Genomic DNA, 15,510 nt, shown 5'->3' with positions numbered 1-15,510 from the left:
CTGTCCCTCACCCTCAGACTGCTGCCCCAGCAGACACCAGCACATCACCCTGTGATGCTGGTAGGGGTCACTGGAGCCTTGGTCCTCCTCAGATCCAGCACCAGGTCCTTCGTCTGGGTGGAGCAGTTCATTCATAGGAAGACATCCTGACAGATGTGAAAATTCAACTAAAAACTACAAAATGATGTTTGATTGAAAATATTCAAAACTCAAGTTTCAAGGTGTCAAAACTTTTTTACAAACTGAATGTGGAGAGCGATGCCGAAATTAAACAGGAAGGGAGCAACAAGCGCTGGACTCTGCAGATGTGATGGAACTCTGTAATAAGCAGGTTGCACTAATAAATATATAGAAAAATAAACATCATGTTTGCAGAGATTCAAAACTTTTTCTCAGCCTTTCAAAATATTATTCAAGGTTTCAAAACTTATTTCAGACTTAAATCATTTCTTAAATGTTCCAACATTGAACTTCAGGGTTCAGACTGTGGCAGGACTCTAACCCCACAGACCGGAGCTGCTTCAGGAGTACTGATCTCTAGAGGTTCGTCAGGTCCGGTCCATGGACACTGGGTCCATGGACACTGACGGTCCCGATCAGTTCCTGATGAGTACTGATCAGCAGCAGATCAGCTGATGCTCGGGGTGTTTGGAACTCACTTCACTTTCACAGTTCCACGGGTACGCGCAGTCACATGCACGTATGTGAGGAGATCACATGACTCACATGATCTCTACGAGCCCCACTGACGTGGCTCCACGGCAGCCCCGCCCCTCACCGCGAGCCTGTTTTGTGATTGGTTCAAACCGCGCGTGCCGTCCTCTTTCTAAGCTCCGCCTCTGCGCGCAGAGTGGACACGTCATCACGCTGCTGGCGGAAGCGGCCGACGCTGAGAGAAGTCGAGGGACGAGCGGCTGTTTTCTTTCTTTTCTTCTTGTTTTTCTGTGTTCTGGTTCCGCGCCAAGCGCCGAGCTCCGAGCTCCGACGGAGAAGAACTCTTCCGGAGAGTTTCAGGTGAGTCTGCGCGCGGCCGTCTGTCAGTGACTCCCGGCGGTGACCTCTGCTGCCGCACGGCGGTTCACTGGTCGGCTGACCCGCCGAGCTTCAGCGGCCGGGACCTGGCGCTGTTCCAGAACCGGGCCGTGGTGAGTTCGGCTCCGTGTGGCCCGCCTGTAAAGGTGTCGTCCCGCGGACACGGACTGTTTCTCCGCCACCGTGTAGGTCTGTTGTTACCGTGGGCCCGTGAGGGTGACTCGTGCGCCGCCCGGTGTACCGTAAAGTGTGCCGCGTGGACACGAACACCAGCTGTGATGGAGGCCCGTGGGGACAGAGGAGTTCACTGAGCAGCCGCAGAGGACCTGACGGGTCATCGGGGTATATCACACACCTGTGACCCGTTGGACCTGGTATCAGACCGATTGATCTGCTGTATCAGGACCTGACGGGTCATCAGGTTATTGTTATATCACACACCTGTGACCCGTTGGACCTGGTATCAGACGGATTGATCTGCTGTATCAGCACTTCAGCTGGGCGGCTCCTGTCCCGCTCAGAGGGCTGAGAGCTGCCTCCTCCGTGTGAAGATAAAGAAGCCGTAAACTTAAAGGTTAGAAAAACGCTGAGATGTCTAAAGATGTGACGGGCTGAAGGTCAAAGGTCAGAGGTCAAACTGAACACGTTGCTGCTTCTGGGTCAGTCCTGGTTCTGCTCTTCTCTGATTGGCCGCTGAGACAGGTAACAGCTGCAGGTGTCAGGCTGTCTTTGGGTTGGTCGTCCCTCTCTGTGACCTCAGGCGTGTCACCAGGTGTGAGAACGTGTTGCCATGGTAGCGTAGATAGAGGAGGACACGTCCTGCAACGTGGTGGTGGTGGTTCTGAACCCGTGCACATGTTTTCCTGATCTCTGAGCCTCTGAACATGTAACAACCGTAAACACTCATGCCCACATCTGATTGGCTGAACTTTGTCCTACGGTCGGTTTATTGGCTGTTAAAGGATCGCTTCTGTTTAAAACGTCTGTTCAGTGCTCGATCGCCCCTCGTTCTCTCCAGACTTCCTATCTCTAAACCGTCCAATCAGATTGCAGGAATCAAACCCTGATGGAAGGCAGTGCGATAGGAAGGACTTTGTGTAATGTTTTAAACTCACGTCATTCTGAAGGTAGCGGCGAAGATACTTGAAGTGAAGAGAGAGAGAGGCCATTATCATTTGACAGGAAAGTGATGCTGACTGGAAAGCATAAAGTACGAGTTGCCGATGGCGACGACTGACCTTCCAGTTAATGTTAACGATGCTGTGATCCAATTGGCTGGTGATCGCCAAGATCCTGGAGCTTTAATTGGCTGGTTTTGCTTCCCGTAGCCTCAGGGCTTAACAGCCAATCAGATTACAGCAGAGCGTCTGCTCTGTGATGTCAGGCGGTTGCTATGGTTATGGCTCCAGGATGAGCTGGCTCTGATGCTCAGTGCTCAGTGCGCTGGCGTCCCTGAGCGAGTCGGCATCACCGAGCGGAGAGAGGTAAGACGGGAAAGGTTTGTGTGTTCGGCAGGTGGCGCCGCGTCGTTCACAGTGTGACCTGTTAGTGGCAGCGTTGTACTTACCAGAAAGTTCTGTTTACCTGCAGCCATGGACCACATGAACCACAGCATCATGGCAATGGACCACGCCCACCATCATCACACCATGGCCCCATCCACAACCGGGGAACACGGTGGAGTAGGAGGAGGACATGACGGGGACCACGGAGGACACATGGGCATGGTGAGAAGCAGCACGCTGATGGGAGCACGCCCTGATGTTGTATGCTCATATCCTGCTGCTGTCGTTGCCTAGGTAATGACCTTCTACTTTGGCTACAACAACGTGGAGCTGCTGTTCACCGGACTGCTCATCAACTCACCAGGCGGTCAGTCTGGCCTCCAAACCGTGCTCACGCCACCAAGTTCACACACACGATCAACATGCGGGCTTTGTTTGTGATCAGTATACATTTAGTTTCCATTGTAACGAACGCTGTCCTGTTCCTCAGAGATGGTGGGGGCCTGTATAGGCGTCTTCCTGCTGGCTGTGCTGTACGAGGGGCTGAAGATCGGACGTGAGGTGCTGCTGCGTCGCAGTCAGGTCAATGTCCGCTACAACTCCATGCCGCTCCCAGGTGCTGATGGGACAGTGCTGATGGAGACGCACAAGACAGTCGGGTATGTGATAACAGCATACACAACAACATGCAGCATACACAACAACATGCAGCATAGACAACAACATGCAGCATACACAACATGCAGCATACACAACAACATGCAACAACAACATGCAGCATACACAACAACATGCAGCATACACAACAACATGCAGCATACACAACAACATGCAGCATACACAACAACATGCAACAACATGCAGCATACACAACAACATGCAGCATACACAACAACATGCAGCATACACAACAGGAAGTAGAATCAGTGTGTGAGACTCTACGTCTGAGTTGTAAATATACCAAACGTGCGCCGTGTGTTTACTGTCAGCTCAGTGATTGACAGTCACTGTTTGGAGGGGGCAGAGCCTCCCGCTGGAAAGAGATCCCGCTCCTCAGGATTGTCTATCAGGTAAATGACCTGGTTCTGACCCAGGGTCTGGTTCTGGTCTCTGATTTAGTTTCCTGGGAGGGTGAGATTCTCTGATCAGACTGTTTAGGCTGCCGTTGATCAGGGATTCAGTACAAACGTCCGTTCTGATTGGAGGATCTCACCACAGGAAGTCTTTTGTATCCGTCTTCTTCTGTGGTGTCGTCAGAACTCCTCTGATTGCAGGGTTCTGACCACTCCTGAAGTCCTTCTTGGTTTCCACCGCCGCTGCAGGTGGCACAGTGCCTGTGTGCTGATCAACTGGAAGCTAATTATGCTATAAGCGCTAACAGACACATGTGTTGGCCTTCAAGCCGTTAATGGTGACACTGCTAATGTGAAGCATGTAAGCTAGCAGCGTGCAGCAGCGCTGCTGTGAGCCGTCATCAGTGTTAAAGCACACAGATGTTTTACCGTGCTTACCGTTAGCAGTGTTTACATGATTACCTCTTATACTTCAGTTCAGAGCTACAATGCTAACTCTTAAAGGTTTTGACATTCTAAACTAACATTAAACTCTTTGTGTTTGCTAACAATAACCGAGCTACACGCCGAAATCACAATAAGCATCTGTGTCACTACCTGAAATGCTAACGTGCTCCTCTCGTCCTGTTAGACAGCGGATGCTAAGCCCCGCCCACTTCATTCAGACCCTGCTGCACATCATTCAGGTGGTCGTCAGCTACTTCCTGATGCTCGTCTTCATGACCTACAACGGATACCTCTGCATCGCTGTGGCGGCCGGCGCGGGCATGGGATACTTCCTGTTCAGCTGGAGGAAGGCGGTCGTGGTTGACATCACTGAGCACTGCCACTAGCTTGTTGGTTAGCGCTGCGTAGGGAGGTTCTGATTTCTGCTGATCACAATCAAATAATACTAACATTTCCCCCACCTCGGCACACTGCTGACACTAAACCACAGAGTTAGCTCGTACACGTCACACAAAATTACAAGCTGTGGCTGAGCCCAGGATTGTAGCGTAGCTCTCCGACAGATTAGCCCTCATTTAGGAGAAGACAGGGAGCACTTACTGTCAGGATGTCTGCCATAAATATCACGTCTAGTTCTCCTGCAGTGAATGCCAAATTGTCCATTTTATGTTTTGTGCCATGACACTGGGAGGTCGGCCACTGCTAGCCAAACGTACATAACCTTTTCTTAGGGTTAGCGGCTCATTAGCAGAGCTTCAGATTAAGTAACAGAACAAAGCTAATCAGTGTTTCCTTTGATTCAGTTGAAGTAATAAACACAGTTCTGATTTGTTGTTTGTCAGATAATCACTAATCACTGAAGAATCGATATTTATTTCCTGTTTACAACTTTCATTGATCATTTTACACATGAGCGTTTTAAATAAAAACTCAGCTTTTTTTAGGATACGTTGGCCAGTCAGTCCTCAGAATTCTGATCACACTTTGTTATAATTTAATCCTCATTGAACTGTTGATTGATTTTTCTGATTATTGAAGTTCTTCGGCCACCGTCGGCCTTAACGCCGCCGCCCGCTGCCTTACTGCGGCCCACAGCGAGTTGTCCTGCTGCCTAGAGGCCGGTCCGATCTGTGTCTGTGATCAGGGCATTAACACACATGTTGGTGTCACTTTAGACTTGAACGTTAGTTTATGTGGTGTAGAGGAAACTCAGATGACACGTGTGTATGTGCTGCAGTCCTGTGTTCAGTGTTTCACTGTGTGTGTCTGTGGAGCCTGTTTCAGCCCCTGAGAGGATCTATGGGAAACATTTTATTCAGAGTTTACATCGTCAGAAGGCAGGGACACAGATCAGTTACTCCATGTTTCATTCAGATAATGGACGACTGCACTGGGTGGCCCAAAGTAAGTGAATGCAGCCGTGTGCGCCGACAGCGTGATGAGGTCACAGACCTCTGAACACGTGGGACCACAGCAGGCGTGCTCGTCTTCTCTGTGTGTGAATCCACTTTTATGTTGTCTGTGAAGGAAAGTTTTACCTGTTCAACATGTTTCAATGTCACAAATGCTGGAGTCATTAAAACAATAAAGTTTATGTAGAAACTCTGTGTGTGTGTGAGAGGGAGAGAGAGAGTCTGTGTGTGAGAGAGGGAGAGAGAGAGAGAACTCGACCTGCTGCTTCTTCTGGCCTGTAGGGGCAGCATCGAGCCTTCACGCCTGCTGTTTGCCGGAAGTGGCGAAGAAGTGTTTCCGGGCAGAAGGTGGATGTTTTGCTGTGGGTCAAACCGATCAGGACGGTTGATCGCTCGCTGTTGTCTCGGGACCAGTTAGTAGAGTCTGATGTCCTGCTCTGACATCCATTAGCCGAGTCTTAGTCAAGGTACTTCAGCGCTGATGACTTCCAGGCGGCCGGACAGCTTTGACGGGCTCGGCTACCGCGGCCGAGACGACCCGCTGTACGGAGCTGGGTACCCGGTCCGGAGTGCCGGAGCCCCCGCAGAGCTGCAGCATCACCACTGGGTCACCACGCCTCCTGACATCCCAGGCAGCCGCAACCTGCACCATGGGGAGCGGACCCCGATGTACGACGAGCCGCAGGGAGAACCCGGAGGTGCTGCGGCCGCTGCGGGCTGGGACGCTCCGCAGCCCGGGGTACCGCCTGCTGGTAGGTCGGTGGAGACGTGCGGTTTGCTAGCTAAGAGGCTAATGACAGAATGGGAAGTGAAGCAAACAGGCTAATAGCTAAAAAGCTAACCCTGAAAACATCGACTAGCTGACGGGCTAACGTGACAACAACCAGGACTGAATGTAACCAGCAGCAGGTGTTAGCAGAGAGCAGGCTAACGAGAACTGTTAGCCTGTTAGCCTGTTTGGGTTTTTGTGAGTAAAAGTCAGTGACGTCAGTGTTTTTATTTACAGAGCAGCTGAATCGATTCGCTGGATTCGGAATCGGACTCGTCAGGTTGGTTCATTCATCACTGTACCGATCACTACACTACGTCACACTACGTCACACAAAGACAGGAACAACGGAGAAGGCACCAAGTGTTGTTGGTTATGACGTCACAGCGCAGCTGCTGATGTGTGTGTGTGTGTGTGTGTAGTCTCTTTACAGAGAACGTCCTCGCTCATCCCTGCATCGTCTTCCGCAGACAGTGTCAGGTACGAGCACCTTCTTATCAATACCTGATCAATACCTGATCAATAACTGATCAATACCTGCTGGTTGCCTTTATGTTTTGATGAATCGTGTCTTTTTGTTTGCTGCTCGCTGATTGGCTGTTTCTCAGGTGAACTATCATGCTCGCTGCTACCACCTCGCCCCCTTCAGTGCAGTCACCGTCATGTACTCCATCACCAAGGCTCAGGTATAAAGCTGTCTGCATGTACTGGGCTGATCAATGGCTGTGATTGATCCAGGTTCAACATGTTGTGTCTGTCAGGGTGTGAAGGCTCTGTGGAAGGGGATGGGCAGCACCTTCATCGTTCACGGCATCACGCTGGGAGCCGAGGGCATCATCAGTGAATTCACGCCATTGCCACGGTAACCACACACAGTTAACACAACAACATTACAGCACTACAGGAGGTGACACTGTGTGTGTGTGTGTGTGTGTGTGTGTGTGTGTGTGTGTGTGTGTGTGTGTGTGTGTGTGTGCAGGGAGCTCCCTCACAGGTGGAGCTGGAAACAGCTGGCTGGACATTTACTGCTTAAAGGGTAAGTTCACTTCTTCTTCTTCTTCTTCTTCTTCTTCTTCTTCTTCTTCTTCTTCTTCTCTCCCTCCTCTTCCTCCTCCTCCTCTTCCTCCTCCTCCTCCTCCTCCTCCTGCTCCTCCTTCTTCCTCTCATGTGGTTCTTCTCCTCCTCCTCCTGCTCCTCCTTCTTCCTCTCATGTGGTTCTTCTCCTCCTCCTCCTCCTCCTCCCCCTGCTCCTCCTTCTTCCTCTCATGTGGTTCTTCTTCTGTCTTTTCTCCTCTGTGTGTCTCTGACCCTGTGTCCCTCTGTCTTCCGTCCACAGGTTGACAGCTGTAGTGGCTCTTCCGTTTTACTGTGCCAGCCTGATCGAGACGGTCCAGGTGATTGTAGTTATTGATGGTGCTGTCGGTGTTCTGATGACTCGGTGAGGAGACCTTCCTGTTAAATGTCTGTCTCTGTGTCCTCAGAGTGAGATCGTGCGGGATGAATCGTCCTCTGGGTTGCTCGACTGCGTCCGTGAAGGTGTGGCACGCCTGTTGGGGGTCGGGGCTCCTCACAGCCGGCGGCTGCTTCCGCTCAGCTGCCTGTTGCTTCCTGCTGCCATGCACGCCGTGCTGCGCTACGCCATCTCCACCTCCATCCAGCGGGCGGCACTGTGGCTGCACCAACGCGGCAGAAAGCAGCGCGCTGACCCGTCCAACCCACTTGACGCCTACTTTCCAGAGCTGGCAGCGGCGTGGGCCGGGTCTCTGGTGGCTGACATTGTGGTGTTTCCTCTGGAGACGGTGCTGCACCGCCTTGCCTTGCAGGGCACACGAACCATCATCGATGCCACGGACGGTGCGGTGGCCTCTATGAATGGCGGCAGCCCTCTGGTCATGCCCGTCAACACGCAGTACGACGGCTTCTCTGACTGCCTGAACAACATCCGCTGCAAGGAGAGTGGCGCCGGGTTCTACCGTGGCTTTGGCGCTCTGGCGGCGCAGTACGCGCTGCACGGAGCGCTGCTGGCGGCGGCCAGGACACTGCTCAGGTTGCTGCTGCTTGATGCTAAGGCCAGCTAGTGTGCTTCTGTGGAGCGGCAGCAGGACAGGTGTCCTCCATCAGCCTCTGCGGGGACAGCAGGATGTCCACCTGTTCTGTTCGTTCAGAGAGAAGTCATCAGAACAAGAACAGAAACCGTCGTGTGGTTAATCTGCAGGTTTGGAAGTGATCACATGACAAAGAACAATCCAACATTTCACATGGAGGAACCAACCACTCCAACCAACACCCGTCAGTGATCACATGGGCAGTCTGACGGTGTCATTTCCTGTTGTCTTCCTGTGTTGTTGTCGTGCTGGTTGTGCCGCCATGGAAACCGATCACTTCCTGTACCAGCATGAAAGCATGAACCTGTTCACCTGCAGCCGCTGTCTCACCTAATATTTGTATGAAAGTTGTATAAATTAAACTGTTCTGTGTACTGAAACAAATATTTAAATAGTGATTAATAATCCTTAGTGGAAAAGAGCTGTCCGTTCCAGACAAAGTGATTTTATGTGGAACAGTTTGGATTTAAAATATCAAAGATTTAAGAACATGTTCTTCTTCTGAAGCATCTTCACATCTGTGTAAATGTCTAAATGAGATTCCTGTAAATTTGTTGTGAAATAAAATGATCTTAATGTGTCGACAGACTTCTTCTCTTTGTGAAAAACTGGTAAAACTGTTTTTTACTATTTGGTTTGTTTAATCCAATATTATCAGTATTTAAAATGTATAATAATATAATATATATATATATATATAAAACTATCCACATATCGACATTTATCTTTCGATAACTAAGATAAATGATATTATTTACTCTCCCCTTCGCCGGGTTTGTTGGGACCCTGATGGTGCAGGTCCGCCTCCAGTCCAGCAGGCGGCGCAGTTTCATGAAACCCTAGGAAAGGACGAGCGGAACCTTTGTGCTGTTAGTGTCTGTTTCCAGCCGGAGTCCGGTTCTCGGTGCTCCTCCATGTGTTTTCCTCGCTCGGTCCGGTGTCTCGGCTCCGTGTTTCGTTAGTTTTTAGGTTTTGTTCGTTAATCCGCGTTCAGCGCAGATGCCGGGTGACGGGAGCCTCGCGGGCGCACGCAGCTCGTTGTTTTCCGGGTTCCGGGTTCTGGGTCTGTATTCTAACCATGTGCCGCACGCGCTTCGGTACCACCAGAAGCACCGGGAGTTCTACGTGGTGACGGCGGTCGGTAAAAGTTTCCACACCTTCAACGTAAGAAGAGTTTCACAGTTGTGCACACACAGACACACACAGACACACACAGACACACATATATACACACACACACACACACACACACACACACACACACAGACACACATATACACACACAGACACACACACAGACACACATATACACACACAGACACACATATACACACACAGACACACACACACACACACAGACACACACAGACACACATATATACACATATACACACACAGACACACACACACAGACACACATATATACACATATACACACACAGACACACACACACAGACACACACACAGACACACATATATACACACACAGACACACACACACAGACACACATATATACACATATACACACACAGACACACACAGACAGACATATATACACACAGACACACACAGACAGACATATATACACACAGACATATATACACACAGACACACATATACACACACAGACACACATATACACACACAGACACACACAGACAGACATATACACACAGACACACATATATACACACAGACACACACATATACACAGACAGACAGACACACACACACACACAGACACACATATACACAGACACACACACAGACAGACACACACACACAGACACACACACAGACAGACACACACAGACACACATATACACACAGACACAGACACACACAGACAGACATATATACACACAGACACACACACACAGACACACATATACACACACAGACACACACAGACAGACATATATACACACACACACAGACAGACAGACACACACACACATATACACAGACAGACACACACATATACACAGACACACACACAGACACACAGACAGACAGACACACACATATACACAGACACACACACAGACAGACAGACACACACATATACACAGACACACACACACAGACAGCAGCACTGTAGAACCTCTCTGGCAGTGAAACGTATTGATTATTGATCGGCTGTGTGGATCACTTGCAGGTGAACCGGCTGGGAATCGTCGCCGTCAGTGAGTATCTTTCATTCAGACTTCATTCTGGCCTCTGATTGGCTGCTGTGCGCTGATGATGTGTGGAGGTTGTCTGGGTAACAGCAGCTGGGCCTGCTGCAGTCTGGGACTGTTAGTGATGTGACCTGATGACTGAGGCTCTTCATCACCCTCCAGGTAACAGCCTTCCTGATGACATCACGTGTGTGGCGGCCGACCGGATGTTGGTGTTTGCAGCTTCTGGGCGGCTCATCAGCGCCTTCGCCAGGAACAAAGAGGTACAAAAACACGGCTACATGTGTCTGTTTGTCTTCTGTCTTGTAATTGTGCTGACTCCATTTTCTTTCCGTACAGGTGGTGATGAGTTACCATGGTCACCAACAGGAAGTGCGTCTGCTGCTTCCGCTGGGTGAACAGCTGATCTCTGCTGACAGTGGTGGTGATGTCATTGTGTGGGACGTCCAGGGTGGTGGTGAGTGTGAGGGGGCAGGGCTTCAGCTGCACACACCCCTGTCCGGTACCTGTGCTGTTACCCAGCATGCTTTGCTTTCTCTGCCTCCCAGATGTCTACCTGCGGCTGCAGTTTGACCCGATGACCTTTGACGTGTCGGCCATGATGCATCCAAGCACATATCTAAATAAGGTGCTGCTGGGGAGCTCCCAGGGTGCACTGCAGCTGTGGAACATTAAGACCAGGTGATCAGCGATCAGTTAACTGTTCATATTGATCCGTGTCAGCTTCGCAGTAAACATCAGCCTAACGATGAACTCGGTGATCATGTGGTAACATGTGCTTCATCCTCAGTAAGCTGCTGTTCACCTTCGCTGGCTGGTCAGCAGGAGTCACTGTTCTGCAGCAGGTCAGCCACCAATCAATCAGTCTGTTAAGTAATCAATCAGTCTTGATCAGTATTGATTTAAGGTTTGGGGTAGAAACTGTTTAAAGTGTAAATGATGATGATGATGCACACATCATGGTTTAGGATGATGCTTTGGCTCCGCCCCCTTGTACCTTGTCCTGAGCTTTTATTTTGAAAAGATGTTTTAATGAGGACTTCATTTCCCAGAGTCCTGCAGTGGATGTGGTTGGTGTTGGCACCGCTTCGGGCCGCATCATCATTCACAACATCCGATTAGACGAGACGCTGATGAGCTTCACGCAGGACTGGGGACCAATCAGCTCGCTCTCCTTCAGAACAGGTGCAGCCTCTCTCTCTCTCTCTCTCTGCCTCTCATTGCTGACATCATGGCGTTTGTTGTTGTTCTGATTGTCCCTCGAGAACTTTGGCCGGGTAGATCAAGACAATACAGTGTAGTAGTGAGTCCCTGTAAGAGGAACAACAACTGCCACTCATGGCGTCATGTGTGTCTGCATGTGTGCAGGTGTGTGTCTGCATGTGTGCAGGTGTGTGTCTGCATGTGTGCAGGTGTGTGTCTGCATGTGTGCAGGTGTGTGTCTGCATGTGTGCAGGTGTGTGTCTGCATGTGTGTCTGCATGTGTGCAGGTGTGTGTCTGCATGTGTGTCTGCATGTGTGCAGGTGTGTGTGAGTGGACCAATAAAGAGATGCTCTCTTGTGTCCGTGTCTCTCTGTTAGACGGGCCTCCCGTTGTAGCATCGGGGAGCCCCCAGGGACACATTGCATTCTGGGATTTGGAGAACCGTCAGCTGGTCGCTCAGCAGAGACACGCCCACAGAACAGCTGTTGCTGCTGCAACCTTCCTTCATGGCGAGCCACTGCTGGTCACAAACGGAGCCGATAACGCCATCAAGGTGGGTGTTTACGTTTAAACCGTGTGGCTCAGCCGCCTGACATTAAAAGTAATATTAACACCTTCGTGTTCAGGTTTGGATATTTGACCAGGAGGGGGGCGGGGCCAGACTGTTGCGAAGTCGCCAGGGCCACAGTGCCCCGCCGACCACTATCCGTCACCATGGCAACGATGGAAAAAACATCCTCAGTGCTGGTAAATAGACGTTCATTTGGCCGACATCACAGGCCTGTTTATATGTGACGAGGAGTTTCTGCCCCCTGCAGGTCAGGACGGGACGCTGCAGTCATTCTCTGCCGTTCATGAGCGCTACAACAAGAACCTGGGTCACGGTGCGTTCACAGGCTGTGCTCTGGATCTGGATTAGGTGAATGTAGTGTGGTGATGACTATGGTCCCTCTTTCCCAGGCTCCATTAACAAGAAGAAAGAGCAGAAGAAGAAGAAGGGCATGTCCTACACGGAGCTGCGTCTTCCTGCCATCACAGCGCTCTCCTCTGGTAGAAGCAGACATCTCACACGTTAAACCTCGCTGAGCAAACAGCACCTGACATTTTCTCTGTTGATTGACAGCTGTCACTCGTCAGTCAGACTGGGATGGTATCATCGCATGCCATCGCGGTCGCGCAGCCGCCACCACGTGGAACTACCAGCGGAGCACTATGGGAGCTCACCATCTGCAGCCGCCGGGTGTCCGAAGAGATGCCGTAGCCACGGTAACCGAGTCTCGTGTTTCGTTAGCGCCCCCTTCGCTGGCTCTGAACGTCGGATGACTTCCTGTTTCTCCTCCCATTCCTGTCTCGCAGGCGGTTGAAATCACTTCCTGTGGTCATTTTGCTGTCGTTGGCTTGTCGTGCGGCCGCGTCGACGTCTTCAACCTGCAGTCCGGCCTTCACAGAGGGTGCTTTGGCGATGAAGAGAGAGGTGCCTGTTCATCCATTGTTTATAGACTTGTCTGCTGTGTGCTGTTCTGTCATTAACCCCTCCTCCCACACGTTAGCTCACGATGGCGTGGTGCGAGGTGTCGCCACAGATAATCTGAACCAGCTGACTATCACCACTGGCTCCGATTGGCTGCTGAAATTTTGGCGCTTCAAGACAAGGAAACAGGAAGTGCAGCTGAAGTTAAATACAGCCCCAGCTAAGATGTTGCTACACAGAGACAGGTAGTGAACAGCAGGCTTGATGCACCTAGAACTCCACACAGGCAGATAACAGCGTTCCTCCTGTGTTGTTAGTGGGATGCTGGCATTGGCGCTGGACGACTTCACACTGGTGGTTGTCGACATAGAAACCAGACGAATCGTCAGGAAGTTTGCAGGTCACCATGGAAACATCAACGACATGGTGGGTCTCTTGCTAATGACGGGCTCCTCGTGGCCTCTCGCTGCTCTGACTGCTAACAGCTCCCACTGTGGTTCTCGTCTTTCAGACATTCAGTCCTGACGGCCGCTGGTTGGTTTCCGTAGCGATGGACTGTACTGTCCGTACCTGGGACCTCCCGTCTGGATGGTGAGAGTCCGACAGTACATTTCTCGGTGATTGTGAATCTATAAAAACCAATCTCGTTTTTCCTCTTCTCACCCCAGGCTCGTTGATTGTTTCCTGGTTGCCATGGCGCCAGTGTGTGTGTCCATGTCTCCAACAGGAGACTTCCTGGCAACGGCTCATGTTGACAGCCTGGGTGTTTACCTCTGGTAGGAACCAGTCACAGAGCTTGAGTTGTGTTAATGACGTGTCACCTTTCACCTCATCACATCATCATCCTCAGCCAATCACAGTGTAGCGCTCCTTCTTTAGGTCAAATAAGAGTCTATGTGGGCCAGTCGGGCTCCGCCCCCTCCCGTCTGACTACCAGCCAGCAGTGGAGATGCTGCCAGGAGTCACAGCGGACGCAGCAGAGGAAGAAGTGACATCAGAAGAGGCTGATGATGTGTATCAGTCAGCTGAACAGCTGGGGGTGGAGCTTGTGACACTGTCTCTGCTGCCAGAGTCTCGATGGAAGAGTCTGCTGCACCTGGACGACATCAAGGTCCTCTCTCTCTCTCACACACACAGACACACACTGAGGCTAAATGTAACCTGTTGTGTTGTGTTGTTTGTAGAAGAGGAATAAGCCTGTAGCGCCCCCTGCTGCTCCGGCTGCTGCTCCATTCTTCCTGCCAACAGTTCCAGGTCTCACACCTCGATTCACGCTGCCCACGGAACAGGAACAGGACACACAGGTAGAAGGGCTGGGGGGTGAGGGGGGTCCTAGAGGGTGTATCACAAAACGAGATCAGCTGGTCAGAGAGAACTGGTCAGAGATCTGAGGGTCATGAAGGTTTGACCCGCCCTGCTGGCTTTGACCCGCCCTGCTGGCTTTGACCCGCCCTGCTGGCTTTGTGGTACACCCCTCTGCAGGCCGACCGCTTGTGTTTATTGTGCTGTTACATCACTGTGTGTGTCTCAGTCGAAGGTGCTGTCCGCGGGTCTGTTATCTCAGAGATCAGAGTTCAGTTCTGCTCTGGACTCTGCACTGCAGTCTGGATCATGTGAGTCTGGTTACCAAAATAAAAGCCCTGTAACAACAGGGAGGAACTTTATTAACCTAATAATTAATGATCCTAATTCTAATCAATACTTTGCCTGCAGTCGATCGGCCGCTGTGTCTCCTGAAGGATTATGGGCCGGCAGCGATCTCTGTGGAGCTCACCTGTCTGACGCCTGAAGGGGGCGGAGCCAGCAGCCTCCTGCTTGCCTTCATTCGAATGATTGACAGTATGTTGGCCAGGGGGCGGGACTTTGATCTGGCTCATGCTTACCTGGTGCTCTTCTTGAAGGTCAGCTGATCACAATGACTGAACCCTTTAAAGGTCTTTGGGTTCCTGCTTACTATCTTTGTGTTTTTCAGCTCCATCTACAATCAGTTTCGCAGGACTCTGTTGCCATGGCAGCGCTGGTTGACCTGTTACCCCGGATGGAGGCAGGGTGGGCGGAGCTACAAGCATCATTTGACCAGTCGTTGTGTCTGCTTTCTTACACAAAGAGCGCCCTGCTGTGACACACACACACCGTTTTGTATTTTATTAAAGGTTTTGGTGCTGATTTGTGTTTTGTCTATTTTTATTTAGACATTGATCAAACGTGTTCCTGAGGCTGCTTCAAAGGTTATCTGTGTGTGTGGAATACAGCTGATTATTAACAAAAAGTTACTTCAGCTCCTCTTACTGTGAAAACCCCAGATCAGCG

At 50.8% G+C, this 15,510-nt stretch overlaps 3 protein-coding genes across 3 annotated transcripts; all 3 read left to right on the top strand.

The window, feature by feature from the left end:
- Positions 1-858: 858 nt before the first annotated feature.
- On the top strand, positions 859-5,662 carry slc31a1 (solute carrier family 31 member 1). The gene is made up of 5 exons (XM_028417365.1): positions 859-1,014; positions 2,623-2,759; positions 2,832-2,904; positions 3,028-3,196; positions 4,242-5,662. The coding sequence occupies exons 2-5, from the start codon at positions 2,625-2,627 to the stop codon at positions 4,441-4,443; spliced, it is 579 nt and encodes a 192-aa protein (XP_028273166.1). The 5' UTR covers positions 859-1,014; positions 2,623-2,624; the 3' UTR covers positions 4,444-5,662.
- Positions 5,663-5,771: 109 nt separating this feature from the next.
- On the top strand, positions 5,772-8,924 carry slc25a46 (solute carrier family 25 member 46). The gene is made up of 8 exons (XM_028417352.1): positions 5,772-6,221; positions 6,476-6,518; positions 6,661-6,718; positions 6,847-6,924; positions 7,000-7,100; positions 7,218-7,274; positions 7,575-7,632; positions 7,720-8,924. The coding sequence occupies exons 1-8, from the start codon at positions 5,951-5,953 to the stop codon at positions 8,314-8,316; spliced, it is 1,263 nt and encodes a 420-aa protein (XP_028273153.1). The 5' UTR covers positions 5,772-5,950; the 3' UTR covers positions 8,317-8,924.
- A 289-nt stretch (positions 8,925-9,213) lies between these two features.
- wdr36 (WD repeat domain 36) lies at positions 9,214-15,366 on the top strand. Its single transcript, XM_028417348.1, has 22 exons — positions 9,214-9,507; positions 10,504-10,531; positions 10,688-10,788; positions 10,865-10,982; positions 11,074-11,206; positions 11,316-11,370; positions 11,578-11,710; positions 12,107-12,282; positions 12,356-12,476; positions 12,548-12,613; positions 12,690-12,779; positions 12,853-12,995; positions 13,086-13,203; positions 13,280-13,445; positions 13,518-13,626; positions 13,712-13,791; positions 13,869-13,976; positions 14,080-14,311; positions 14,385-14,504; positions 14,732-14,813; positions 14,914-15,101; positions 15,173-15,366. Exons 1-22 carry the CDS (start codon positions 9,343-9,345, stop codon positions 15,320-15,322), a joined length of 2,682 nt encoding a protein of 893 aa, XP_028273149.1. The 5' UTR covers positions 9,214-9,342; the 3' UTR covers positions 15,323-15,366.
- Positions 15,367-15,510: the final 144 nt, after the last annotated feature.

The sequence above is a fragment of the Parambassis ranga genome, chromosome 12 (genome assembly GCF_900634625.1).
Source record: "Parambassis ranga chromosome 12, fParRan2.1, whole genome shotgun sequence".
NCBI classification, from domain to species: Eukaryota; Metazoa; Chordata; class Actinopteri; family Ambassidae; genus Parambassis; species Parambassis ranga.
This window is presented reverse-complemented; position numbering and strand designations above follow the sequence as displayed.

Excerpts from the sequence above, each read along its gene's own strand:
- wdr36 (XM_028417348.1), top strand. The coding sequence starts at position 9,343 with ATGCCGGGTGACGGGAGCCTCGCGGGCGCACGCAGCTCGTTGTTTTCC. Across the intron at positions 10,532-10,687 it reads GCTGGGAATCGTCGCCGTCA|GTAACAGCCTTCCTGATGAC; the intron begins GTGAGTATCTTT and ends ATCACCCTCCAG. Across the intron at positions 12,283-12,355 it reads GAGCCGATAACGCCATCAAG|GTTTGGATATTTGACCAGGA; the intron begins GTGGGTGTTTAC and ends CTTCGTGTTCAG.
- slc31a1 (XM_028417365.1), top strand. The coding sequence starts at position 2,625 with ATGGACCACATGAACCACAGCATCATGGCAATGGACCACGCCCACCAT. Across the intron at positions 2,760-2,831 it reads ACGGAGGACACATGGGCATG|GTAATGACCTTCTACTTTGG; the intron begins GTGAGAAGCAGC and ends GTCGTTGCCTAG. Across the intron at positions 2,905-3,027 it reads GCTCATCAACTCACCAGGCG|AGATGGTGGGGGCCTGTATA; the intron begins GTCAGTCTGGCC and ends CCTGTTCCTCAG.
- slc25a46 (XM_028417352.1), top strand. The coding sequence starts at position 5,951 with ATGACTTCCAGGCGGCCGGACAGCTTTGACGGGCTCGGCTACCGCGGC. Across the intron at positions 6,519-6,660 it reads TTCGGAATCGGACTCGTCAG|TCTCTTTACAGAGAACGTCC; the intron begins GTTGGTTCATTC and ends GTGTGTGTGTAG. Across the intron at positions 6,719-6,846 it reads TCTTCCGCAGACAGTGTCAG|GTGAACTATCATGCTCGCTG; the intron begins GTACGAGCACCT and ends GCTGTTTCTCAG.